Source organism: Hakea prostrata, chromosome 6 (genome assembly GCF_041222555.1).
Source record: "Hakea prostrata isolate BN-2017 chromosome 6, UWA_Hpros_2, whole genome shotgun sequence".
In the NCBI taxonomy this organism is placed as follows: domain Eukaryota; kingdom Viridiplantae; phylum Streptophyta; class Magnoliopsida; order Proteales; family Proteaceae; genus Hakea; species Hakea prostrata.
This window is the reverse complement of record NC_142605.1, coordinates 30,806,024-30,832,676: the sequence shown is the minus strand read 5'-3', so window position 1 is coordinate 30,832,676 and position 26,653 is coordinate 30,806,024. Positions and strand designations below refer to the sequence as shown.

General features: G+C 40.6%; 2 protein-coding genes and 1 pseudogene across 5 annotated transcripts; 1 reads left to right on the top strand and 2 right to left on the bottom strand.

Annotated features, from left to right (window-relative positions):
• The first annotated feature begins 286 nt into the window (after nt 1–286).
• On the top strand, nt 287–14,705 carry LOC149013317 (Tetratricopeptide repeat (TPR)-like superfamily protein). Of its 4 annotated transcripts, XM_089158255.1 has the most exons (8): nt 287–877; nt 1,011–3,156; nt 3,624–3,741; nt 10,248–10,534; nt 11,160–11,258; nt 13,972–14,025; nt 14,105–14,197; nt 14,342–14,705. In XM_089158255.1, exons 1-2 carry the CDS (start codon nt 439–441, stop codon nt 3,065–3,067), a joined length of 2,496 nt encoding a protein of 831 aa, XP_089014381.1. In that variant the 5' UTR covers nt 287–438; the 3' UTR covers nt 3,068–3,156; nt 3,624–3,741; nt 10,248–10,534; nt 11,160–11,258; nt 13,972–14,025; nt 14,105–14,197; nt 14,342–14,705. The 4 variants fall into 4 exon arrangements, with proteins under 4 accessions (XP_089014381.1, XP_089014380.1, XP_089014379.1 ...); XM_089158254.1 differs by having other exon boundaries at nt 10,252–10,534; nt 13,972–14,197; XM_089158253.1 differs by having other exon boundaries at nt 10,248–10,394; nt 13,972–14,197.
• A 499-nt stretch (nt 14,706–15,204) lies between these two features.
• Nucleotides 15,205–17,214, bottom strand: LOC149013316 (flavonol 3-O-glucosyltransferase UGT89B1 pseudogene; annotated as a pseudogene).
• Nucleotides 17,215–21,090: 3,876 nt separating this feature from the next.
• On the bottom strand, nt 21,091–23,384 carry LOC149013315 (UPF0481 protein At3g47200-like). Its single transcript, XM_089160153.1, has one exon. The coding sequence runs from the start codon at nt 23,144–23,146 to the stop codon at nt 21,701–21,703; it is 1,446 nt and encodes a 481-aa protein (XP_089016279.1). The 5' UTR covers nt 23,147–23,384; the 3' UTR covers nt 21,091–21,700.
• Nucleotides 23,385–26,653: the final 3,269 nt, after the last annotated feature.

The following is a 26,653-nucleotide window of genomic DNA, read 5'->3' as shown; positions in this document are numbered from 1 at the left end:
CCGCTGAGGGAGGTAGTGATATTTACCCAAAAAAAAAAAGAACACTATAAAATTGTGGACTATTATTTTTTAAACTTAACTGACATATTAAATATTAGCCCTAAAATCCTTTAAGACCTTTTCCAAAAAAAAAAAAAAAAAAAAAAAAAAAAAAAAAAAAGAAAGAAAGAGAGAAAAAAGAGATTAGCCCTAAAATCCTTACCTGTTTGGTTAGACCGCATTATGTCTGCTCCGGCCGGTTGTCTGAGTGGTCCAATGCTGGTCGATGCCTAAGCATTTGTTGGCGTTCGCCGTCAGAAGAAGCCAGAAAGGTTGCCTGAGAGATGTTCTGGTCCAACTCGATTCTCATCTCTTCCCTCTTAAGGGTTTCACGTATTTCAAGTTCAAAATTGCCGGGAAACTAACGGCTGGCGAGAACCAAAACCCTAGAGGCTCTTCATGCTTAATCCATTACGTCTATGGACATTATCTCTTCGTCGTCCTCCAAAAACCCTGGCTTTCATTGTCTTGAACCCCTCATTTTCAACTGCAGCATCAGCAACTGAAGATGATTCCATCGGTTTCTCCGTCTCTAACCCTAGTGATCCCGTTCGAGAAATTCTCAGAGGCTTAAAAAGTTTTGGACCCAGTAAATTTCTCAGCAGCCATCACTTCAGAATGTTGATTCCATGTTTGAATTCCTCACAAGTCGATCAGATTCTCTATACATTGGGAACAAATGACGCGGAATCTGCGGTTGCTGTTTTCCATTCCTTGACAAATGAGTATGGGTTTCGGCACTCTAGGATTTCTAATTTCGTTATTTGCCATGTTGTTGCTGAAATGGGACTCCTAAGAGAATTGCGCCAAATTTTAAGTAAGATAGTGGAATCAGAAGGTAACTTTCCACTTATATTTGCCTCCAACAAATTGCTGTAATTCATAGCTGTAGTTAGACTATGGTTCAAGCTAGATTGATTACTGCATTGGGTTGGGGCAATGATTTATTGGTTTCTTGTTTTTTTCTGTAGGATCCGGATCGGCATCTTATCTGTGTGAGCTACTGTGGAATAACTTCAGAGGGTGGAATTCGAGTAATCTGGTATGGGATATGTTAGCTAATGTTTATTCAAGCTATGAGATGGTTTATGATGTGTTGTTCATAATTCGTAGCATGAAGCACTGTAACATTCGAATTTCCATTTCAACGTACAACAGTTTACTGTGCAACCTGAGACATACGGATATCATATGGGATATATACCATGACATTGAATCCAGTGGGGTTCGTCCTAACAAGTACACTCATAGCATCCTTATAAATGCTCTATGCAAGCAATCAAGATTACGCGATGCAGTAACGTTCTTTCAGGAGACTGTAGGAAAAGAATTTAGACCCTGCATTGTTTTGTTCAATACCCTTATTTCCGGGTTCTGTGGTATGGGTTTTGTAGATGTTGCCACATCGTTTCTTTGTGTGATGCTCAAGTACGGAGTATTTCCTGATGGATACAGTTACAATACTCTCATTCATGGGCTATGTGTAGCAGGATCTATGAAGGAAGCCATGAAATTTGCCGATGACATGGAGAGGAATGGTATTGAGCCCGACTTGGTTACATATAACACTCTGCTTAATGGTTTTCGATTGCTCCGTAACATGGATGGGGCCATGGAACTCATTTCAAGGATGCAGTCAAAAGGGTTGAACCTGAATGTTGTTACATACACAATACTAATCTGTGGATATTGTGAGATGGGCAAAATCAGGGAAGGTTTGGAACTGCGGAAAAAGATGTTTTCACAAGGTTTTCAGTTGAGTGTTGTCACTTACAGTGTACTGCTAAGCAGTCTATGTAAAATTGGCTTACTTGATGAAGCTATGGTCTTGCTTAATGAAATGGAAGCTGTTGGTTTGAAACCAGACCTTGTTATCTATTCCATTTTAATTGATGGCTTTTCCAAGAATGGGCAGATGGAGAGAGCTATTGAGATATATAAGGAAATGTGCTCAAAGAGAATCACCCCCAATTCCTTCGTGTATGGTGCTGATCTGTCAGGTTTGTGCCAAAAGGGAATGATATCAGAGGCTAGAGCATATTTTGACACCCTAAACCAGCATGACTTAGTGGCAGATATAATTTTGTATAACATAATGATTGACGGGTATGCAAAGCACGGTAGTATTGATGAGGCTGTATTATTGTATAATAAAATAATCAAAAGTGGGATTACTCCGACTGTTGTAACATTTAATTCCTTGATCCATGGGTTGTGCCAGAATAGGAGACTGGCAGAGGCTAAAAGGTTGTTACATAAAATTCCAGTTTATGGATTGACACCAAGTGTTGTGACTTACACTACCCTGATGGATGCATTTTACAAATGTGGAAATGTAAATGATGTATTTGAATTTTGGCATAAGATGGGAGCAAATCTTGTTGAACCTTCTGTTGTGACTTACACTGTAGTTATAAAAGCACTGTGTGAAAAAGGGAGGCTACACGAAGCTGTTCAATTGCTATCGGACATGCATTCTAAGGATCTCGCCCCAGATCAGATAACTTACAATACCCTCATCCATGGTTTTTGTAAGGTTCGAGACATGGGAAGAGCACTTTTTTATTTTCATGAAATGGCTCAGCATAATTTACACCCCAGTCCTGTTACGTATAATATTCTCATTAAAGGCCTCTGCATGTACAAAGACTTAACGTGTGCTGATAATATGCTACTGGTTTCTCTTCAAGATCCCAACGTCAAATTGACAAAAACGGCTTACACCACATTAATCAAAGCACATAGTGCAAAGGGCGATGCACAGAAGGCAAAAGTTCTTGTCAATCAGATGTTGGAGAGGGGATTTGAGTTCACAATTAAAGATTACAGTGCTGTAATTAATAGACTATGCAAAAGGTTCTTAATCAATGAAGCAAAAGATTTCCTTTGCGTGATGCTATCTCATGGCATTTATCCAGATCAGGATATATGTTGGGTGATGTGTAAAGCTCTTCATAGGAAAGGTGATTTCAGTTCAGTGTTTGAACTGATGGCAGAGATGATCAAAACTGGCTTGCTTACTGATTAAATTTGGGGGAATAGATCGTTGTGAATTCCAATTGGATCTTTATGACTATAAGTTGATGGGTTGGTGGATTTGGCAGTTCCATTTTTAAGGTAAGTTTCCTTTCCTGTTATGATCATCTTGTAGCATTATCAAATATGTTCTCTCTCTCTCTCTCTCTCTCACACACACACACACACACACACACGTGCTTTTTCAATCTTTTTATGCATCCTTTTGACGTTCCTAGATTTGACCCTCTTACAATCTACCCTTCTAGGTCTCAGTGGGCACATGTACCAATCAGAATTTTTTTGCCAAGCAACTTAGGCAACTTAATTTCGGATCTCAAGCCATTGATTGGGTGTTTTCAATGTAATAATGAAGAAGAATGAGAAATAATTTAATAGTCCATCAGTTATTAATTTATTCTATGTGTCTGTTCTCTCAGCAATTAAATCAGTAGAGATGCCTCTAGACTTTGGTCTTGAGAAGCTAGGATGAATTTTTTTTTTTAGGCTGTACATTCCTTAAAATTGTGATCCTTGAGTTGGTTATTTAAAAATATTCTGTTATCCAGGTAAACCTGAATCACCTATGCTATATCTTGAGAAAAGACTGCACGAAGAACTAGATTGGCTGCCTAACAGCATAGCAGACAAGGTTAAAAGAGAGAGTTCTTTGAAGATGGGTCCAAGGTATGCCAATACAAATCCACATTGCTCTATCTGGTCTAATTGTGAGGCTGTTTACTTCATCCTGTGAGATACCGCCACTTGTGTGCATCAGTTGGATCAGTGTTACCCATTCCATCTGATCCTTATTCCTGATAAGTAATAAGTTTGTATGCCTTCTTTTTTGTCTACTTGCACTCTTACGGTTTGAAAATTTATGGTCATTTCTCCTTTTGCATTGGATCCGGTTAACTGTTGTACCAGCTGAACTATGTTAGGTTATTTATTTGCTTGAATTTCACTAGAAAATAAGGTTTTATAGCTGTTAAGATCATGCAATTTTGGTCATGATATGGAACCCATTTCAGTTATGGCATTGTTGAATTTCATCCTAGGCTTGACATTTCACAGTGCTTGTACTTTTCTGCCAATGAATTTTTTTTTTGGATGAATAAATAATCTATTAAAGAGACAAAACAAAAAACAAAATCACAAGCTCGAGTCAACTAGCGGTGGGGATTTGGGAGTTGATCCCCCAGGAGACAACAATAAGCCTGTTCCTTGGGGAATCAACAACCGGGGGGAGGGGAGAGGAAGAAATCCTAGCTGAAACATCAAAATAAATAGCATTCCAAATGGAATCGATAGAGCGGGATTTGGAGTTCCAGCGCCTGAGATTACGCTCCCACCATAGATGGTGGACTGTGGCACCAAAGACGAGCTTGCCAATACGATCACAAATAGAGGTACGCGAATTTGCTCAGAATCCAAGACCAGTCACGGGTAAACCCAAATGAGCGACGGGAACGGGGCCAAATATAACTCAGGGCTTTCCTCCACAAGGCACTAGATAAAGGGCAAGTAAAGAACAAATGATCAGTGTCCTCAATACCATTCCAACAAAGGATACACTTTGGGTTCACAGGGATGTGGCGGGAAATAAGGAAAGACTGGCTTGGTAGGGCTAGGTTTAAGGCTCTCCAAAGAGTGAGAGAATGTCTGGGGATGTGGCCTTTAAACCATACCTATGGGTGGCCATGGAGGGGCAGGGGAGGGGGAGCGAAGGAGGTTCCAGGCCGAAGCCGAGGTAAAGGATTTGGTAGTGGGTCCAAATGATAGTATCATGAAGGAGGGGGTAAATAGGGGGGAGGGAACTCCAAACTTGCGTGAGACTATGATGCGGGGAAGTAACCCAAGAACCATTGGAGATAAACTCCGAAAGCAAGGTGGATTTGGGAATTCGGGTTTTATAGACTGTGCGGGGGGGGGGGAGAGAGAGGAGAATACCCATCGGATGCCACGGATCTTGCTAGAAAGAGGTGGAGGAGCCAGAGGAGATGTGGGTGGTGATGGTGGAAAGAGCCCGGGGATGGAGAAGGAGGAGCTTCCTCCAAGTCCAAGAGGGATAAGAGGGGCAAGAGACAGTCCAGAAAAAGTTGGATTTGAGAAGGTATGAGTGAACCCAATTGACCCAAATAGAATTATCCTTGGTGATGATTTTCCAAATGAGTTTAAGCAAAGCAGCGGCATTGACATCTTGAATCCTACGAATTCCTAGGCCCCCTTCAGATTTGGGCCGACAAACCTTGGACCAGCTTATGGGGCGAAGGAAGCGGGATGAATCCTGGCCCTTTCAGAGGAAAGCACAGAAGAGAGATTCCATAGCAGATGAGATGGCTTTAGGGATCGGAAAAATGCCACACCAATAAAGGTAAGAAGATTGAAGCACAGATCGGATGAGCTCAACCCTACCAGCAAAGGAAAGAAGCCGGCTTTTCCAAAGTTGGAGACTTTTGCAGATGTTATCCAACATAGGGGAGCAGTGATGACGAGTAAGCCTACCCGGGATGAGAGGGAGACCAAGGTAGATAACAGGGAAGGAACCTGGCTTGAACCCAGAAATATTCAGGAGGGTCGAACGAAGGGGCTCTGAGACTCCAGACAGAAAGAGAGAAGATTTATCAATGTTGACTTTCAGGCCAGATAAAGACTCGAAGAAGGAGAGAGTAGAGGTGATAGTGGAGATGGATCTGGGGTCAGCTTTAGAGAAGATCATGAGATCATCGGCGAAAGCAAGATGAGTCAAATTGATGGCTTTACACTTAGGAATGGGAGAAATCAGGAGTTGATCAGTCTTGGCTTGAAGAAGACGGGATAGAACCTCAAAGCCAGGGACAAGAGAAAGGGAGAGAGGGGACAGCCTTGGCGGATACCAACACTAGAGGGAAAAAATCCCGCCGGTGAGCCATTAGTAATGATAGAAAAGAAAGGGGTGGAAATGCAAATCTCGATCCAGTGGATAAAAGAAGGGGGGAATCTCATGGCTAATAGAACATCACTGATAAAATCCCAGCGAATAGAGTCAAAAGCTTTGTGGAGATCAACTTTGAGGAGAGCTGCAGGGGAGTGGGATGCTCTGTCAAACCCCCTGACAATCTCAACACAAAGAAGGATATTGTCCGCGATGCTACGACCGGAAATGAAAGCGGACTGGTTCGAGCTAACCAGGTTAGGCATAATCTTTTTGAGCCGATTCGCTAGGATTTTAGAGATGAACTTGTATAAGAGATTACAGAGGGAGATGGGGCGAAAATCAGAAAGGGAGGAGGCGCCTGCCTTTTTGGGGATGAGACAAAGAAAAGTTTGGTTGATAGAAGAGAGCTGAGAGGGATTGAGGAAGAAACTGCGGATAGCCATAATAAGATCATCCTCAATAAGGTTCCAAGCACTGGAGTAAAACCCCATACTAAAACCATCAGGGCTAGGGGCACGATTTGGTTTGTGGGAACGAATGGCTTGAAGAATTTCATCATGGGATGGAATGGAGAAGAGAGAGGGGAGAGCTTGATGGCTAACAAATTTGTTAATCAAACCAGGGGGTAGAGGGGGGCGCGGAGGGAGAGAAGAGCGAGGAGGAGAAAGGAGATTGGAGAAGGAGACAACCTCAGCTTTGATCTCCGGAGGGTCGAGAATCCAAGATCCATTGCTAGAGAGGAGAGCTGGGATAGAATTATAGTTATTTCTCGCTTTAAGGGAACGGTGGAAGAAAGCCGAATTGGAGTCTCCGAGTTGGAGCCATTTAATCCTAGCCTTTTGGCGGAGAAAGTTCTCTTCAATAGAGACCAAAGAGGAAAGTTCAGAAGAGAGAAGTCTCTCACTATCCGCAAGCGAAGGATTGAGGGGGTTAGTTTGGAGATTGGCCTGGATTTGCAAAAGATGAGAGCGGCAATCAGAAACCCTAGAGGGGATGTTTCCAAACGTGGAGAGGTTCCAACAACGGAGAGCATCCTTGGTATTCCTAAGCCGACGGGCAAAGCTAATGAGGGGAAGGGAGTGGCAATGAACGGGCTTCTCCCAAGCTTCCTTGACCGTGTCGAGGAAAGACGGGTTGGAGGTCCACATATCAAAGAATTTGAATGGTTTGGGACCGAAGGAAGAGAGGGAGAAGATATGGACTAGGCAGGGAGAATGATCTGATAGGCCCGCAGGGGAGAAGGAAGCGTGGGAATCAGGGAAGGAGAGCCATTGATGGTTGACAAGGAAGCGGTCGAGCTTTGAAGCAATCCTATCCATACCAATCCTATGGTTATGCCAAGAAAGAGAGTGGCCTGACCATCGGAGATCAGTGATACAAGAATCATCAAGACAGGAATTGAAATCCTCAACCGCTAAAGGGTTAGGCCGGCGACCACCCACTCGCTCATGAGAGTAACGAACAATGTTAAAATCCCCCCCCCCCCACCCCAAAGAGTGATTTACGAGAGCGGAGGAAAGAGAACGAATGGAGTCCCAAAGAGGGGCATGCTTAGCAGCCCGATTGAACCCGTAGACAATGGTGAGGAAGAGGTTGGAATTGGAATTAGGATGGGACAAGGAGAGATGCATGAATTGGGGAGAAGAGTCGATGAGGGTTATATTGAGAGAGGAGGGGTTCCAGAGAATCCAAATTCTACCATTGGAACAATGGGAATAATTGGAAAGGAAGGACCAGGAAGGGGCTAAGAAACTGGCAATCCGATGGGAGTTCTCAACTTGGACATGAGTCTCAAGAAGGGCACAAAAATTTGCTTTAGAATCCAAGAGAAATTTCTTGACTTCACTCTGCTTAGCAATATTATTTAAACCTCTAACATTCCACACATCCATGATTGCTGTTTTAGTGTCACTGTTATAGATTTACCAGTTAATCTCAGTTATCTTTCATTACTCTTGTTTCACATTTTTTATTTTGTACAACTCAATAGATTCATGACCCTACTTCATGTAACTTTAAATTTGTTGAGGTTTGAAAATTAGTTACTGGATAGTTTTTCTGTAATACTAAAATGTAGCTGAACTCCTAGGCAGTGTCATCTAACTTACCATTGGAACTTTTGTCTATCTCTAAATATTTCTCGAGCGACTTAAAAAGCACAGTTGCTGATTTCAAGTGATTTGTTTTGGTAATATAGTCCAATATTGATGAGATCAACTAGGAACCCATAAATCAGGATCTTATATGAACCAAACCATGTTCGGTAGGTCAGAATTAGGTGTGGGTTCCAATTTGGGTTAGGTCAAAATTAGGGTTATAGCAAGGTTATGACCAAGTAGTGATGGTGAGTTTATCAGTGAAGCTTTGTCACAGATAAGGTTTTGAATACTGAATTTGGAGTTTTAGGGTTTTCCAGGCTTCAGGAAAAAGCAAAAAGATGAAAATTTAAGATTTTGTCCCGTCAGTATCCAACCAAACTCAAGTGGTAATGTCAAAAGGTTATGGGGAGTATGTGATTAAAATTTCTTAGGGGTTTTGGATGGCTGGATTGAAAGTAATTTAGGTTTTATTGAATTAGCAGGTTAGGGATGGATTTGGAAGTTCAGGGTTTCTGCAGGACAGAATTGGACTAACTTTGGCTTAACGTTCAAATGGGAGGCAATGGTTATTTGAACTTTATTTTGGGGATGTTTTGATGGTTAATCTGGTCTGTTGGTGAGTGATGGTGTACAAAAAAAGAAATCTAAGGGAGAAAGTTGGGGATCAGGATTTGGAAGGATAGGCAGTAGAACTATGGGGCTGGTATCCTTTAAACTTACTGTTGTTGCAGAGACACCTTGACAGCAACTTGTTTAATGCAGAATATCCTTGAAATTGCGAGGAACTTCGGCTCATTGAAGGGCTAGGGAGTAGTGGAAGAAAATGGTCACATATCCATGCTATACCATTTTACCTCACCAGTAGTGATACACAAAACACAAAATTCTACTTATCAATTCATTTCTAGTTCTTGCCCCTGATACCACCTTATATAAGATACTCAAAAATAAACTCCTACAGTAAAAAGAAAGGCCTAGCATAATCCTTAACCTATTAGGTAATTTAAACTGACTAGGACAGTGAACGACTTAAAATAGAGTTAGTTATAAGTTACAACCATTGTTTGAACGAATTTCACAAGATGTCGGATGTATTGAGGTCACTGAAATGAAATACTTGGCTGGCTGGAGTTTCTATGAAATTTTGGTTGAAATCTTGGGAATTATATGTGAGGATTCAACAGTACACTGCCAACCAAGGGTGAATACAGAACACCTATTTAGATGACTATCTTTGCAATATGATCATTTAAATGTGTTAATAAAGCCTAAAATATTCCATGACTGAATTTATATTTCAAGAATGTTTAGATGTGTGAAAATACATTCAGATTTGATGCATAGACCCAAACAAGAGTGCAGATCCAAAAGACCATTGTGTGTTATTTCTTTTAACCAAACTAACCATGGGCTGCGTTTATAGGCCCTAAAATAGGTTGTCCAAAAAGAACCAGACCCTTAAAATGCACAAAACCCACCCAGCATTCCACCAAAACCTGGCAGAATTGTACCAGGTTTTGGGCGAGAATTTGTCAAAATCTCTCAATTTCGGTCGTCTCGAGGTGGCTGAGACCTCAAGATGAAATGAAATCTTGAACCTTGGTTACAACTTACAACTTAAAAATGAGAATAATCGAAGTAACTTAAATAGAACCACTGGTTTAGAATTCAAACCATCCAAACCGGTTCAAAATTTAACACATAATATAAAAACGATGTATGGAAATCAATATACATGATTTCCTATAGAACTTCCTTACGGTATAGCCCTAATACAAGTGGCTTATTACTTCTACTTATGGGATCATAGGCTCTAGACTTATTCCTAAGAAAGAAGCCAATTTTGTAGGTGTCTACTGTGCAATAATGAGGTTGGTGCTTATGGAGTTATGGTCTTATACTCTTATCTGTAAATTTTCATTTCAAAACTTATTATTGCTTGTATTGGAGCTCACTAGAATTGCTATTAGTAAATTCGGTGAACAAAGAGAAAATGAAGAATGATTTGACCATCCATATGTCATTGATATTTTCTATCTATGCATCTCTAAGCTCTCTCAACAATTAAATCAGTAGAGATGCCTTGTCCTGAAGAAGCTAGGATGACTCTCTCTTTCATTTCAGGCATTCTTTGAATTTATGACATGTGAGTTGATTATTTGGGGTTATTCTGCTAGCCAGGTACACCAACAGCTTCTGTGCCATATCCTGGGTGAGACTGCATAAAGGACTGGATTGGCTCTCTAGCAGCATTCAAAACAATGTAAACAAGAGACCATTGAAAAGAAAAAGAATCAAACGGACATTCCTAATGAGAATTGCAGGTTTGTGCACCCTCTGACAATTGGATATTTGGATATGTACAATGGTGAAGAATTTTTGAGACGGGTTCAGTCTATGCCAGTGCAAATCCACATTCACTGATCTGGCCTGATCTTGATGATATAATGGGTCCCTTACATAGGTAATCTAATGGATAAATTCATCTTGGCTAGTTTTATGATCTCTGAATCTTATATTTTCAGGAGTATTGCAAATATTAATACATATTTAGCACTTTAGTTTCTTCCAACTGTGCAAGTTAATTTGAAAGTTTTCTGAGGGTGCAAGTTGCACTTTATCCTTTGTAGTAATTGCTAATTAATGGACAGTTATATATGTAAAATCTGTCTGTGAACATGATTACCAGAGCCAAAATACGGTTAGAAATGAGGGACTAAGGTCTTTGATCTAGAATCAGGATCTTTGTTGGCAGACTTCCAGGTTGTGCTTATCGAGGTGCTCAGAATTTGGGTTCCTCTTGACATAATATTTTAAACCTTAAAGAAACATTTCTCTGCACCATATGATACATTAAATGTTATTTTGTCTGAGTTACTTCACAATATGCTTGTGATTCCAGCTATATGTGTAAAGTGACATCAGGTGAGTGCTATAGGCTCATTGGACTTTATAATTAGATAGGAAAATGTGCTAGATGGTTTTGGAGAAAACCAGAAGGTAGTAGTAGCTAATTATGAAGTAAAATGGGAAGATTCTTGTGAGCTTCTTTTCATATAATCTCTTTATATGGTTGTTGTGGTTGCCAGGAAGATCAGAGGAGAAATGGTTCCCAAATATGTGGATATGGTTACAGATATGTATAATGGTGTGGTTATTAATATAAGAACTGCGTGCCGAGGGATAAGGTACTTAATTCTCACCCACAATTTGGTTACATCAGTTTACAACTTTAAGCCTTATTGTTTGTGTTATCATAGATGAATTAACCAGATGCATTCAAGATCAGATGCCTTGGTACTAGCTTTTTTGCTGATACTATTATTTTTTGTGCATGAGACAAGTGTAGGGAATAGGTACCTAGATGGACTTATTGAGATCTACCTTGGAGAAAGGTTCTAAGATAATTTTTTTTGGATGAATAAAAAATTCATTAGCCAAAGGGAAGAAAAAAAAGGAGGGAGCGGGGATATAAGGAGAACTAAGGGCATTGGCCCAGCCAAAAACAAAGAAGAAAACAAATGCTTGATAGAAGGCACCAAACATAACAAAAAAGCTAAAGGGTGAACCCCCCCCCCCCCCCCAAAAAAAAAAAAAAAAAATAAATAAATAAATAATAATAATAAAAAGAAAGCTTAATAACACAAGGCAATAAGAGGTAATATTTTGTCCTATTCTTTTTCTTCTTCTTCCTAGGAGAGTTGAAATCCATAATGAAATCCCCATCAATTTGGTAACAATGCTCCTTGGGAATGCAGTTGCTTCTCTTACAGCCATCATGATCAGAGGCAACTCTTGGGGTTTTTGGCCTTGAGAGCTTCCTCTAAGGCATCCTCCTCACACTATGGAGGAGGGTCTATATTGCTAGAAGTAGGCTGCCTGCATCAGAGTGGGGAAGAGGAGCTTGAGATGGAGAAGGCACTAGCCGAAGTCTTGAGAGAATTGGATATCCCCAAGACTAGAGTGGTAGGACAAAAGGAATAAGGGATCATAAGAGAGTTTTTTCTTTTGGTTGGGGGGAGGGGGGGAGGGAGCCTCAGGTGGAGGATTGGGGGCGGACTGGGGAATCAGAGGGGGGGGGGGGGGAGGGGGCTGGAGAGGCAAGGTAGGAGGGGGAGGGGGAAGTTGGGTTGGGCAGGGGAGGGGGTGGAAGGGGTTGGGCCAAGAGGAAGGGGATTGGTGGGCTGGGTTTGGTGGTGGGAAGGGGATGGAGAAGGAGGGGGTTGGGAATTGGGATGGGCCAAAGGGGGGAAGGAGGGGCTGGGGGTGTCAAGAGGAGTGGGTGAAGAGGGTTGGGCCAAGAGGGAGGGACAAGTGGGGTGCGATGGGCTGCATGGAGGAGGGATGGGGTGGGCCTAAGTAAGCGAAGGGGATAAGAGGGTAATGGGTTGGCTCAGTGTAGGTCTGGACTGAGAGAAGGGGAGAGGATATCAACTGGGTTAGGGAAAGGTAGGTCTGGGTTAAGGGGGGGGGAGATGGGGGCTTGGAGAAAGGGTTAGGCCGAGGGATGAGAAGAAGAAAGGGATTTGGCTGAAGGGGAGATAAGAGGATGAAATAGGAGATGGGCTCACGGGAGATGAGGTGAGCTTAAGGATTGAGAAGGAGAGGAAGGATCTAGAAGGTTTTAAGAGGGAGTAGAAGGGGGTTGATGTTAAGTGCCTGATGGGGCCCAATTTTGTGTATGGGCGCTAGATTGGGCCAGCCTAGTATAGGATAGGTTAAAGAGCTTGACTCAACCCATTCCATCAGCTTCAGAACTTTTGGTGCATTGGTCAAGTACCTAACATTTGGTATGAGAACTACCTTGACTTAAGGGTTCAAATCACAAAAAGAGCTATTTGGGGTGGAGTGAAAGCTGCCAAGAAGGCTTACTTGCCACCCAAAGGAGGGAAAGAAAAGTGGAAACAAAGAGCAGCCGCTTGGAGAGAGATGATGATTGGTAGCAGAAATTGCAGTGGTAGGCTCCATTGCTCCTGGCTGAAGCAGTCGAGTGACTATATATATATTTTGAGGTGGAGGTGGGGGGTGGGTGGTGTTTGGCAGTTGTTCTTTATTGGTTGCACGAACACAAGGGATGAACAAATAGAGTTGATTGGGGAGTAGCTCTGATATGTGATAAGTTGCAAAAAAGTTGATTGAGATTGTATGGCCACATACAATGGAGATCTTTAGATGCATCAGTATGAGTGATTTAATTCAGATTGAAAAAGCTAAAGTAGTTAAGATGAAAGGCATGCATAGCTTAGGACTTCTAACAAGTATATCTTTAAATAGAGCTGATCGGAAGTTAAGAACCCATGTAGTGGGGATAAGGCTGAGTTTAGTTTAGTTGGGATGAGTATTTAAAGTGCTGTTGTTTAATAAAAGTACTATTTAGGGATGAAAAACTAAAAGCCCAAAATGTAATCATACCGAATACTTATCCAAGTTAGACCATTGGATCTTGACCTAATGTATTAAGGCTTTCATTTGATTTATTGGAATTGAGAGGGATACAAAAATTGATCCAACTTGGGTACCTTAGTGGTCAAGGCATCGCCTAGGCATCTTTGCTTCTTCTTGGGTCCAAGGCAATAGCAAGCCTTGTTGATACTTCACAATTTTACGTTAATTTAATGTTTATGGCATTGTTTTGTTTTGGTTTTTTTTTTTTTTTCTTTCTTTCTTCCTTTTCCCCTTTTAATGAAAATTCTTATATTCTATGCTTCACTTATTATATACTGGTTTTCTCATTTTATCACCTAGTCGCCCTGAATACCATGATAACCTTCCTTATAGATCCTTGAGACAAAGTCAAAGATGTTTGCATGTGTATCTCATAACATCTTGGTTATATGCTGTTTGTCATATGAAATTGCATGGTTCTAAGCATGTTCTTACTTTTGTTATGTTATTATGCAGGGTATGAACTTGTGGATGGGACAATTAATCATGATACTTCAAAGTTATAAAAAAGTACTCCAGCTAACGCTTTTTTTCCTAAAATTATGCGTGTAATACTTGTTGAAGTCTGTTCTCATGGTTCTGTTGGCAGCACTGACCAGCACCAACTTTCTCTGAGGAAATAATAACTCTTTTCACACTGAAGGAATTTAATCTCCTTGAACAACTCAAGCAACATTTTATAGTGAGACATTCATCTCTATCCTTTGAACCAGTATCTGTGGACAAACAGCTCATTTCACTGAATATTACTTAGTATGATTCTCTCTCATATACTCTACTGCTGAACAAGCTTTTTCCTGACCTGTTTATGGCTATTTGGTGGCAGGAATTGGACGCTATCGGGAGAGATTTTTGTGGCTATGATTTTAGCTCGGTTGCTAAAGCACAACAGTAAAACCCTACGCTTCCATCAGAAATTGACCTAATTTCAAAGACAGGCTTTGCAGTTCACTCCCAGGTCTCACCTAAGATATTCATGGCTCATCTTCCGCTGAGGAATTTAAGGGCTAAAGCTATGACCTGAGAGATGCTTGGGGAGTGACCACAAATCAACTATTGCAGGATTCAGTGGTTGGGGTCCATATTATCCCCATCAAGGTGTTACCACTGGCATGCCTTAAAGATCAACAACCAAACCAGAATATCGGCAAGGGTTATTACCATCTTGTGCAATAACTGTATTCACCATCACAATTAAGGTTAAAGCTTTATGTTGAACTCCAAGAAGTACTCAGCTTAAAAAGAGGTCGTACACAGTGCAAAAGGCTCCACGTCTAGCTCTATTGTATTCAGATAGCTTGTACTGGACAAATAATAAATTGCTTCTTCACTAGTGTATAGACTAATAAATGGATCAAGTGCTGGACATGCTCTGGATTCTGGTTCAGTGTCTCCCCATCAGATTATCCTGTTTCCTTGAAGATTTCTATCCAGTAAAACATCATTTCTTATAGCCTTTTTACCATCAAAATTCCCATACCATGATTTTTTTTTTTGAATTGAATAATGGAAATGAATGAAATGTTATTGTTTGGAGACTGGTTTACGAGGTGCTACCAGAGGAACAGCAACGCACTTGAGCCTCATTTGCGTATGTTTTTGTAAAGCAAACACTACACTACTTGTGGTTTTGTGACTTCAGCTGCACTATTACTATTCTATTTCTGGTAAATCTTGTTTTCAACCTATGGCCTGAGTTGTAAGCTCAATTTTGCAACTTATGTTGGAATTAAATGGACAAGAAGACCGTGCAAATAAGAACCAAGAGCTCTTCATTCATGGTAGAAATGCTTTTTAAATTTTACAGGAATTTTAATTCGTTTATCTTGTCATTCTAGCGAGATACAATGGTGATAGTTTCTTATGTAGAGGCAATAAGATCAAATCAAAGACGACTTGATTTGAACCTCTGTTTTTTTTACATCTCTCTCTCCCCTTGTTTTGGCGCCTCTAAGTCCTTATGATTGATTTGATGATGATGAAAACATTATAAAAAGAAAGAAAGAAAGGAAAGAAAAAGACATCACTCCAAGAAATCAAGCAAATTAAATTCAGGTAGATCATAAATTCATTATTGTGACGATTCATAAATTCATTATTGTGATGATTTATGTGTTCGTTAAAGCATCAACTGTTCAGCTATGTCACAGTAAATGTTGTCTCTTGGATCAGGTGAATTTTGACAAAGTGCAGACAAAGCCTCCGCAAATTGATCCAAATCCTTACAAGAGCTTCCACCTGGTTCCACTGCCGCCAAAGCCTCCGAGCGCAATTCCATCGCTCGGACCCTCTCAGACCTAGTCAGACTCAAAGAATCGGATATGATCCGAGCCAACTCCACCGAGTCCGGTACCGCATCAACACCCTCTGCAACCGTAATCGCAACGCCCAAATCTTCCACCAACAACTTCGCATTCACGAATTGGTCGGCCTGCAACGGCCACGCCAGCAGAAACAACACCCGCCGTGATCCCTTCCACCACCGAGTTCCAACCACAGTGAGTCAAGAACCCACCCACAGCTCGGTGATTCAGAATCGGCACCTGCGGGGCCCATCCACGGATAATCAATCCCCTCCCAGCCACTCGATCTTCTAATTTGGTGAGGATCTGATGGCGCTCGTCCGAGTCGCTCAATTTGACGGACCAGATAAAGCGGGCCCCACTCCCTTCCAGCCCTGCAGCGATCGCCTCCATCTGCGGCTTCCCGGGAGTAAATTGGCTGCCAAAGCAGACGAACAACACGGAACCATCGGGAAAGCCATTGAGCCACGTCAGCACAGACTCGGCTGGCACAGAGCTGGGCCCACCACGATCAGTTGGGCTAGGACCAGTAGAGTCCAGACTCATCAATGGGCCGACGGCCCAAACACGCGAATGGCCCATATCTCGTTGCCAGTGGCGGAGATAGATCTCTTCCAGAGCGGCAACGGTGTTGAACACAGCTCCCCAGCTGGTGGAGTTGGCGATGAACCCCTCCTTAACGCAGCTCCAATCGGGGTTTGAATCCTTGTATAGCCGGAGCATTGATGGGAGATGATCGAATGGGAAGGAAGGAGAGTTGGGGAGATGAGGCAAGCAGACAAAGGGCTGGTCTTGCTTCTTCAGGGAACCCATTTGATGGGAGAGGGTCATGAAGACGGAGGAGACGAAAGCGCCGGAGGAGTAGAAGCAGACACGGGGGATGCCGAGTTGGGAAGCGAGGTGGTGAGTCCAGCCAAGGAAGAAATCGGAGATGATGGCGACGGGCGGAGAAGGGTGAGATTTGAACCAGTTGGTAATGGGTTCACGGAGGGAAGAGAGGGCAGAGATAATGAAGGGGTTTCCATGGTTGCCGATGTCTTTAATGTTCTCTACTCCAGGTGGGATTGAAGGGTGGGAAGGGAAGGGAAAGATAAGTGTTTGAATGGAGGAAGGTGGATGCAGGGAGAGAAGTGGGTTTAGGAAAGGTAGGTTTTTTGGGGTCACCAGCACCGTGACGGTTAGCTTCCGGAGGAGAAGCTGGTGGGTTAGGTCGAGGAGAGGCAGCATATGACCTTGCGCTGGGTAAGGGAACACCAGTATGTGTGCGCCACCAGAGGAATTCGGCATCGCTTCCTCGCCTTCAGCTGCCATGATCACCAGAGAGAAAGAGAATGATTGGGAATTTACTCTCAGAGAAACGAGGGAGAAAAGACTTGGGGCTTGGAAGTCTTCGTAAACGTGGAGAATGAATACCGAGGAGGGAGGGGGGGACCTCAGGTGGCAAATCTGAGCCGTTGGTGGATTTATGTTGAGATAAAGCTACAATTCCATTCTCTTTTCTGGGTGAGACAGACACGAATTCTCTTTTCTGGGTGAGACAGACATTATTCGAAGATGCGGTCGTAGATACGTATATCTTTTATTTGCTAGTAGTACATACTTCTTTTTGCCTTTTTCTTTTCTCAATGTGATTACCCTGAGGACTCATGGTTGGTAGGTAGTTGGGCCTTGACTATGGATGCGAGTGGTACCCCCTAACAAGAGCATTGACAAATGCTACAACATCTTCTTGGTTGCTTTTTCTGGATTTGGGGTTTATCCAAGGGTGTCAATTGCGTATAGTTTAACCGTGCCGAATCACGCCGTTACCGTATCGAATTTTGAAATTCGGTAGGTACTCATACTGTAGGTATGTACCGAAAGTGTACCGAATTGGTACCATACTAAATTAAGAGTATAAATGTAATTTTGCAATTAAAACACTTTACCTTTACCTTATTCCCAATACCCATTTTCAATCCTTTGTTTCATCATGCACTCATCTTCTTAGATTTACTTGCTTTGTCTCTATTAATATTAGATTCTATCGATTGTTTGATTGCAATTTTATTAGGATTTTAATGAACTAATAACAAAAGTAGCATGGGTTCATTCGTACCAAAATTGTACCACATTAGATATTGTGTTCAAACCGTTTTCCCGCACCGATTTAATACCAAAACCGTACCGAACCATTTTTACAAATATCGAAATCATAGCATACCATATCATGTAAATTTGGAACGGTATGGTTTTGGTTTTCGGTATTCAAAGTTGGTATTGTAACGAAACCATACGGATTGACACCCTTAGTTTATCCAGCCAACATACACTCACCTTGACTATATCATTAAGGTAGCTTTTATATGTAATTTAAATATACCATTAAGGAGAGTCGAACCCAAATCTTGATGTGAAAGTGAGACCTTTGTTCTCATCACATACATAAATCTCATGTGTATCACCTGTATATGTGAAATTCTTCCCTCCCAAAAAGGGGAAGGAGGAATCTCCAGTCTTGATTCCTATATTCACAGTAGTGTATTCTATGCCCTAATGTTGGAAACCATATTTTTCTGTCCTGAACATACACATGTTCAGTTTAGTGTATACTTTAGCATATAAATGTTCTAATATTTTTCATATTTGTGAAATTTTGGATCATATTTTATGTCCTGTAATTGACACATGCATTGAGATACTGCACCATATTTCCCTTTTCACTAATTTGCTGATTCTGATTCTCCATGGCTTCTACATTCAAATTCAGCTGGATTCGGATTCTCTTTTGCTCTCTCTGAACTTCTTTGAGTCTTTCTATGATTTAAACTACAGCTTTGTAAGATGAGAGTCTCAAATTGCAACAAGGAATCAATAGAAGTTCTATTAGTAGTTTAACCTATGGCTTTGAGATAGTCACTTTTGAAATAAATTTAAATGTCTGTTGATAACCTTCAATGATAGTGAGTTCAAGTGTTGAAACTGATAATGGTAATGTTGATGGTAATTTAGCATACTACGGCTGTGTAACATCTTCTATGTTATGGGGAACCTCTGTTTCTACTTACATTATGGTGCATCTCAGCTTTTCGTCCAAGTTTGTAGCTGATGTGGATGGGTCTGACTCTTATCTGAGGTGATAAGGCATATTAGTTACTCTTTTTCCCTTTTATACTTGATGGCAAAACAGGGTAGAATCTCACTTGGAAATTAATCAGGTTTCTCAGGTCATCATTCTTGCACCTCTACTGAAATCTTGGAAGTTTCTTTTCATCCTTATTTTATTTGTTTTTGTTAGTTACTAAGATAGAAGGAACATAGATAGTCCTGTTGAGAATGTTAAAACATTGGAATAAGCTAAAAACTATCAGCTTTTGCATGCTGTTGTCTCTAACCTTCTGTGTCCATTACATAACACAAGTAACCATTATTAACAGTACAGAAATTTATTTTTTCCGCTTACATGGTAATATGAATGATGTTGGAGGAGATGGAAAGTTCATAGAGTGCCAAAGTTAGCAGTCAAAAAGCTCACTAAGGTGGTAATGTTTCTTAAACAAGTTCTGTTACAAGGATGTTGATTCTGCATCTGTCCATTGTTCTACCCCTGAATGGAGTAAAAATTTTAATGTTTTATGAGTCTGTTGTAAACATTGCACTATTTACATTAATATCATGTACTTCCCCCCAAGAAAGAAGGAAAAAACAAGCAGACCCATATTTGTTTTATCAAACTTGTTCCACAGCCCATGCTGCAGAGGTTGATGGATTTTTTATGCACCATTTGAAACAGATCCTGTATCATATCTCTTGAGGTGCCGTGCATGATTTGATGTGTTCTTATAAATTCTCTGATTGTCTTCTTAATCCCAACGAATGGAAAACACCATTAGTTATGCCAGCTTAGGCCTGTTATAAACCATTCTGTTATGGTCTGTTATAAACCATTTGTCAAGTGCTCAGATATCAAGTGGGCTCTTGCTGCTCCAGATCACACAGAAGTTGCAGCTCTAAAGTTTATCAGGACCATTCTCTAAAATTAATACATTAATCACATTTACCCCCAATGAAGCAATAGAAAAATACTGTATTGACTTTACTGTGTTTAGTTATGGATGTTGGCAACTGTACATTACTCACATTTACCCCCAAGAAAGAGTGAATTAATTTAAACTTAAAACCAAGAGGGTACTTTCTAGGTGATCCAAGTTACTTGTTCAGATCAACACTGCTTTTTATCATGTTTATGGTATAATATCAGAGTATAGTAATCTTAGGCTTCAAACTCTTGGTAGTTCTATGGGTTAACCTACAGCTTTGAAAGATGAGAGTATCAAGTTGCCACGAGGAATCAATAGAAGCTCTATTAGTAGTTTAACCAATGGCTTTTAGATAGTCACCTTTATCTGTCTGAAAATACATTTAAATGTCTGTTGATAACCTTCAATGATCTAGTATGCAGTTTCTTAAGAACTCAACGTGAGTGGTTCAAGAGTTGAAATTGATAATGTTGAGGTTGATGGAAAATTAGCATACTTTGGCTGTATAACATCTGCTATATTATGGGAAAGATCTCTTGCTACTTGTGTGATGGTGCCTCTCAGCTTTTCTTCTAAGTTAGTAGCCAATGTGTCGTCTGACTCTTATATGAGGTTATAATGCATAACAAATTTTTTCTTTCTTCCTGGTATACATGATGGCAGAACTGGGTAGAACATCACTTCGAAATTAGTCATGTTTTCTGGTCATCCTTCTTGCAGCCTCTACAGAAATCTTGCAAGATTTTTTTTTTTTACATAATTTATTTGTTTTTGTTACTTACTAACATAGAAGTAACTTAGATAGTTCTGTTGAGAATGTTAAAAACATTGGAGAAAGCTAAAGAATATCAGCTTTTTCATGTTGGTGTCTGTAACCCTCTGTGTCCATTAGATACACAAGTAAACATTATTGACAGTACAGATTTTTTTCTTCTTTCACTTACATGATGAATATGGATGATGTAGGAGGAGATGAAATGTTCATAGAGTGCCAACTTTATCAGTCAAAAAGCTCACTAAGTGGGTAATGTTTCTTAAACAAATTCTGTTACAAGGATATTGATTCTGCATCTCTCCATTTTCTACCTCTGAATAGAGTAAAAATTTTAATGTTTTATAAGGCTGAAGTAAACATTGCACTCAGTTACATTAGTATCATGTGTCTTCCCCCAGCAAAGAGGGGAACAACAAGCACACCAGGACTTGTTTTATCATATTTGTTCCACAGCCCATCCTGCAGAGGTATATGGATTTTTTATGCACCATTTAAAATAGTTCCTGCATCATATCTCTTGAGGTTGCTTGCACCATTTGATGTGTTCTTATAAATTCTCTCGTTGCCTTCTTTAATTGCAATGAATGAAAAACGCTAGGAGTTAGGGTATGAGAAACAGTTAGGCCCGTTTATGGCCTGTTATAAACCATTCTGTTTTAGTTGAGTGCTCAGACATCAAGTGGGGTATGCCTCTTTATTTTGAGCTGGATAAGCCATTCAATCTTTTCTAGCTCCTTGATCCTTACCAATAATATGGGACCATGTGAAGACTGGGGAGATTCCACTACTGTACTTTGTGATCTGAGAGTAAATTGAAATGAATGGTTAAAGCATAAAACTAAGTGTCAGAGATTGCGTTGATCATCAGAAAGGAGTCTGCTCAAATCTTGAGCCTTTATTGAATCATTAGCTTAGTGTTACCACTTACCAGATAGCTTGGAGCACTGGTAAAGCATCTCTGGAGCTCATCTACATCTATTTATATGCGAGGGGAAAAAGCCTTATTTTGGGAGCACATTGAACATTAAAAGGTCATTCATTCTTTTTAAGATACAAAGCTAGCAATAGGTGTAACACATTTTGTAGTTCTAAGAGGGAGGAACATAGTAGGCAAGTACATTGTAGAACGTTTGAGCTATAGTAAGCCCAATGAGGAGGACAGCAGCTAGAAGAGAGACAATGGCCCAAGGGTTGCTGAAGTACTCATGCTTCAGCAGGGCTCTCCATGTATTCCATTTGTGGTCGAAGTATCTATTAACAGATATTGATACACCAGATAAATAACAATCGTTGATGTCAAAGGCAATCTGTCTACAGATCTTGTTGAAGAGAAAAGCAACCTCCTCGTCGCTCCCAAGTCCATGATCAATGATCCCTCGGTGACGGAGATACCCCACATCTCGAGGAGTATTTATAAGTCCATCCATGAAATTCACATAGGAGGTAACATCATTACTGCAATTCGGGTAGCATTGCTCGAAAGCCATAAGATTGAGGAAGATGGACTTGGTTGAGTCATGGATTACCAAGGTAGGGATGTGAAGAACTCCATTCTTGAATTCAATGTCCATGAACTTCTTGGTGTTTGCCCTTATTTGGAATTTGACTCCAGAAACCCTCAATCCTGTGACACAATGGATCAGTGCCTGGGTCTGCTGTTTCTTTTCGGGTTCACAGCCAATGCATAATAATGCAGCACTGGTGGGAAGCATACCCTGGCGAACAACATGGAGAAGATGTAGGCCTGGCTCATTGATTCTCTTCAAGAGAGGGTCTGGTTTGTGGCAACATGGGATGATTGAGTCGAAGAATCGCGTTGCTAGTTCGCTGACCGTGATGAGTTCTTCTGGGTCGCAGGTGAGAGCATATAATCGGTCTAATACAAAGAGAGGAAGCTGGTTTTCAAGCATTAGCAAGTCCCTCTGGATAGAAGGCAGGAAACCGCGGGAAGTAAAGACGGGTTCTCTCCATGAATAACCGCAGTGTATAAACCCCTTAACTGATACATTCATCAATTCAATTATGAAGGCCGCATCAAGCAACATCATCTCCACAAATTCTCTGCTACTAAAGCTGTCGAGAGATTCTGAGTAGCAACTTCTAGTCTCCTCTTCGAGGTCGGCCATGACCTGTAAGTATAGCTCCACTGAATGCCCCGTACGTTCCAGGAGATGATGAAGGAGGCGCCACTTGTCCTTCTCCTTCCCTCTGAGGTTGATTTTGTGACGATGGTAAGGACCAATGGAGACTATTTGGGGATCATAGGCTTTTGGGTCAATTTCTCTGAAGTTACTGGGGACTTTAAAGATGCTGCAGTTGAGCCAGGAATTAATAGCTTCACTTTGGGAGACTTGATCAAGCTTCTCTTTGATGGAGATCACCCAGTCTGTTGTGTTACTTGGAGCAAGATGCTTTCTTTCTTCTCCATTTCCGAGATCAAAATCAACTGATCTTGATATTTCGTGTTGGTGGACAGTAGTGTTAGACTTTCTCTTAAGATTCTTCTTCCCAATCCATGGTTCTGGGATCGTCATGCTGGTTATTTTGCCGTGGGGGAGAGGGGGTTGGTGGTGGTTGAAGAAGAAGAAGAAGAAGCAGCAGAAGCAGAAAGAGGAAAGTAAGTCAGAATGGGATCAAATGGGGAAGGATAACAAAAAATGAGAGGCTGCTTGATTTACTCAATTAAGTAAAATCGACATCTGAATGAATGACAGGCTACCCAGAAGTCATCATTTGAATGACTGGTTACCAAACAAGAAGAATCTTGAGTGGGGTGGGTATGTCCAAACACTCCAAACATACATGAGGGTTTGTGACACTTATCATCCTGAGTGGCCACTTAAAAACAAGAATAAGTCACGGATAGCTTCTCTGGTTCACATCTTTTGGTTCTTCAGTGCCCCACTGACGATTCTACTGTTTGCTGGATTTGACTCTGGCGTAAGCCGCGTAACTAACTGATATCAACTTGTGTGGCTGGGCACCCCTTTTGACCATTTTTTAATGGCAAACAGTGAATCTTTCTTATCAATGGAGTCTTCTGGGATTTAATCTTTAATCTTGAGGTAGTTTCTTATCTCAGTGAGTTCTGTTCAAAGCGAATACGTAAAACTAAAACCCATATTAAAGAGATAAGACTGAGCTAACTTAGCCTATCAGAACTTCTGTGTGGGGGAAGAGAGATGCTTTGCTGCAGCAACCATGGCTGCTTCTGGCCCTGTGGGCAGTGCAGAGCTTGCAGCCTTCACTACTTTTCTCATCACCTGCTCCGAACACACAGGAGCAGGTGATGAGAAAAGTAGTGAAGGCTGCAAGTTCTATGTTTGATTAACTTGTACAGATGGAGGAAATACGCAAGGAGTGTGTGCTTTTCCTGTATACAGATGGAGGAAATACACAGGCCCTTCACTACTTTTAAAATGTACTTTTGTTTTTATACAATATCAAGGGTATATTAGACATTATATCACCCAAATTTAAGGGCAAAACTGGAGAGTGTTGTGTTGGACCCACCACCAGACACCATCTTATCTGATTTCAAAACTTGTTTGACCATACCTCACTCTCCATGGAAGAAAAGGAAAAAAAACAAAATGATTGGTTCACAGGTCACAGGTGCTACAGTTAATTTTCCTTGGACAAGATGTTAGAGCAACGAGCACCTTGGAAAATATTTCGGTAAAGTGTCACGGAGTTCAACCCTCTAAAATGATATTTACAATATATATCTGTAATTTTAGAGTTTCTCATGAAACATTATTAAATTATTATTTGACATGTATAGGTATAGCTAGCTAGAGCTATAAGGGAGGCTTCCCTAAGGTATGAATGCATGTTGTAAACCTTTGACTTTTAGGAGGATGAGAAAGATTGTTAGTTACTTTTGGGACTCATTAGTCTTCGTTCATGTCATTGTCAATTTGTTTTAGTTTAGATATTTTTGTAAAGGTTTTTTGTCTGTAAATGTGTGAGAGTCTAAATTCACGTGGTCTCTAATTATTACTAATTTTCTTTTCCAAAAGCCAACTTAGCCGGCTAGCTTTTATTGAGAATCCGTATTTTGAATCTCCACCTTTTGATCTTCTTCATACATCCGTGACCGTGAGATCTTATTTAACTTTTTTTATATTTTAATGGAGAGTTATTGGAATGGATAAAAACCTCATCTCAATTCCTTACCGTTTCTTGTAGATAGATCATAAGCAACACTCAAGACTGACATCAGGTACACTCAAGACTGACATGAGATTTTTGCCATTCATGGCTTGTAAAAGTGTAAAACATGGTGGCCTATAAAATAAAACAGGAAACAAAACAACACCACAAAGGACAGAGAGAGTCAGAGACATGAGTTTATTATTGCCATTCATGGCTAGTCTTATAAAACAGCAAATCTTAGCTGGTATTTACTGTTTCACTGTATAGACTGTTTGTTATCTTCAATAATAGTATCCGCTACCAGCTGTCAAATAATAGTTTACCCAAAAAAAAAAAAAAACTATGCTACAAAGAGCTGAGTTTCATTTATTTATTTATTTATTTATTGGGTAGAGGATAGGTTGTCAAAATACGATTTTTATTTGCGGCAGAGCAGATAGTTTTCAGGCACTGCTACCAGATTGAAAATCTAGATTAGCTCCCCTGACAGCTATTGACCACAAATTACAAAGGGCCCAAATAATTTGGGTGATGAGTTTTTTATTTTTATTTTTATGGGGATTGGGGTTGTACATCGGGAGCACCTGCCTTGCGGGATGACCACACCCAAGATGCGGCCACTATTAAAAATGCGGGGTGTAATCATAGTTTTGAAATTTATTTTACTCATGAGGTTTTAAACTTTATAAATTTACATAAAAAAAACCCCTTATCATTATCGATGAAAGCTTTCCTCTTGTCAGATTCAAAACCTTATTTCGTTGAATGCACAATCGATTTCGTCAATCAAACCCCTCTTGTTCTTTGAGTTACCTACCATCTTGCGATTTTCTTCTGGATTAAATCTGACATTTTATCATCACTGTGGAAAAATCGACATCTTCAAGAAAATTTGGGAATCCCAAATCATAGGGATGTTTTTTTGATAAATCGTTGCTTCTTAGGCGATGGCGACGGCAACGGTGACCAAATACTCTTGTATTCAAGGGTGTTAATCAAGACCATCATAATCAATTTCGTCAGCAATTTGCTCTAAGTTCTAGGCGAGCCCATCTTTGATTCTTCTCCAACTCTACTCGATTCAGGATATTGCAAATATGCTTAAGAAAAACAAAAAAGGGAAAATGCTTCTTCTATGCCTGTGATTATGATCATTATTGAACTATTAAGCTTCATTGTTTTGGCAGGGCTTGATATTTTGGTGACTACAAAAATTCAACACTTGTACTTGTATCATTGCAAGGCTTTCACTGGAATGTAGTTGCATAAACTCCTGGAATCTAGATTAGATTGGCTGAATGTTTGTTGAAAAAACTTGTTGAGGAATCTCCACGAACACTTGAATGGTTGTTGTAATCACAATACTTCTTCAGAGTTGAAACGTACCAGAGGTACTTTCTTTAAGGTATTTAGACACCTTGATTTGTGCAATATGGGTTTCAATTGTATCTTCACCCCAAGATCAGTCAACTCAAACCTTTAAAGTTGCACCCCAGAAAGGTTACTTAAAGTGTAATCAGGTTATGTTCACTACTTAACAGAATAACAACAGGAAGAGAGAGAGAAAGAAATAGGAGGAGGAAATCCAATGTAAAAAATGAACTCAAAATTAGGTTTATATAGAGTCCCAAAGGCTGTGGGTGAAAAGGTAAAGTCACCTCTCTTTGTGAGAGTACCTTTTCAGCTCAACTTCCTATAGGAAGGTAACTATTCAACTGACTTCCAAAAGGAAAGTGCCTCTCTAATGGCATCTCCATGCTTTCACCCAGCAGTGGGCCTTCCGGATCAAGGCTTATGACCCAAGACCCACGTCCCAAGTCCCAAGACATAAAGAATTATTAATATTAATTAATAGAGCAAATTGCACTGGCACCCCAAAATGG

Excerpts from the sequence above, each read along its gene's own strand:
- LOC149013315 (XM_089160153.1), bottom strand. The coding sequence starts at position 23,146 with ATGACGATCCCAGAACCATGGATTGGGAAGAAGAATCTTAAGAGAAAG.
- LOC149013317 (XM_089158254.1), top strand. The coding sequence starts at position 439 with ATGCTTAATCCATTACGTCTATGGACATTATCTCTTCGTCGTCCTCCA. Across the intron at positions 878-1,010 it reads TAAGATAGTGGAATCAGAAG|GATCCGGATCGGCATCTTAT; the intron begins GTAACTTTCCAC and ends TTTTTTCTGTAG.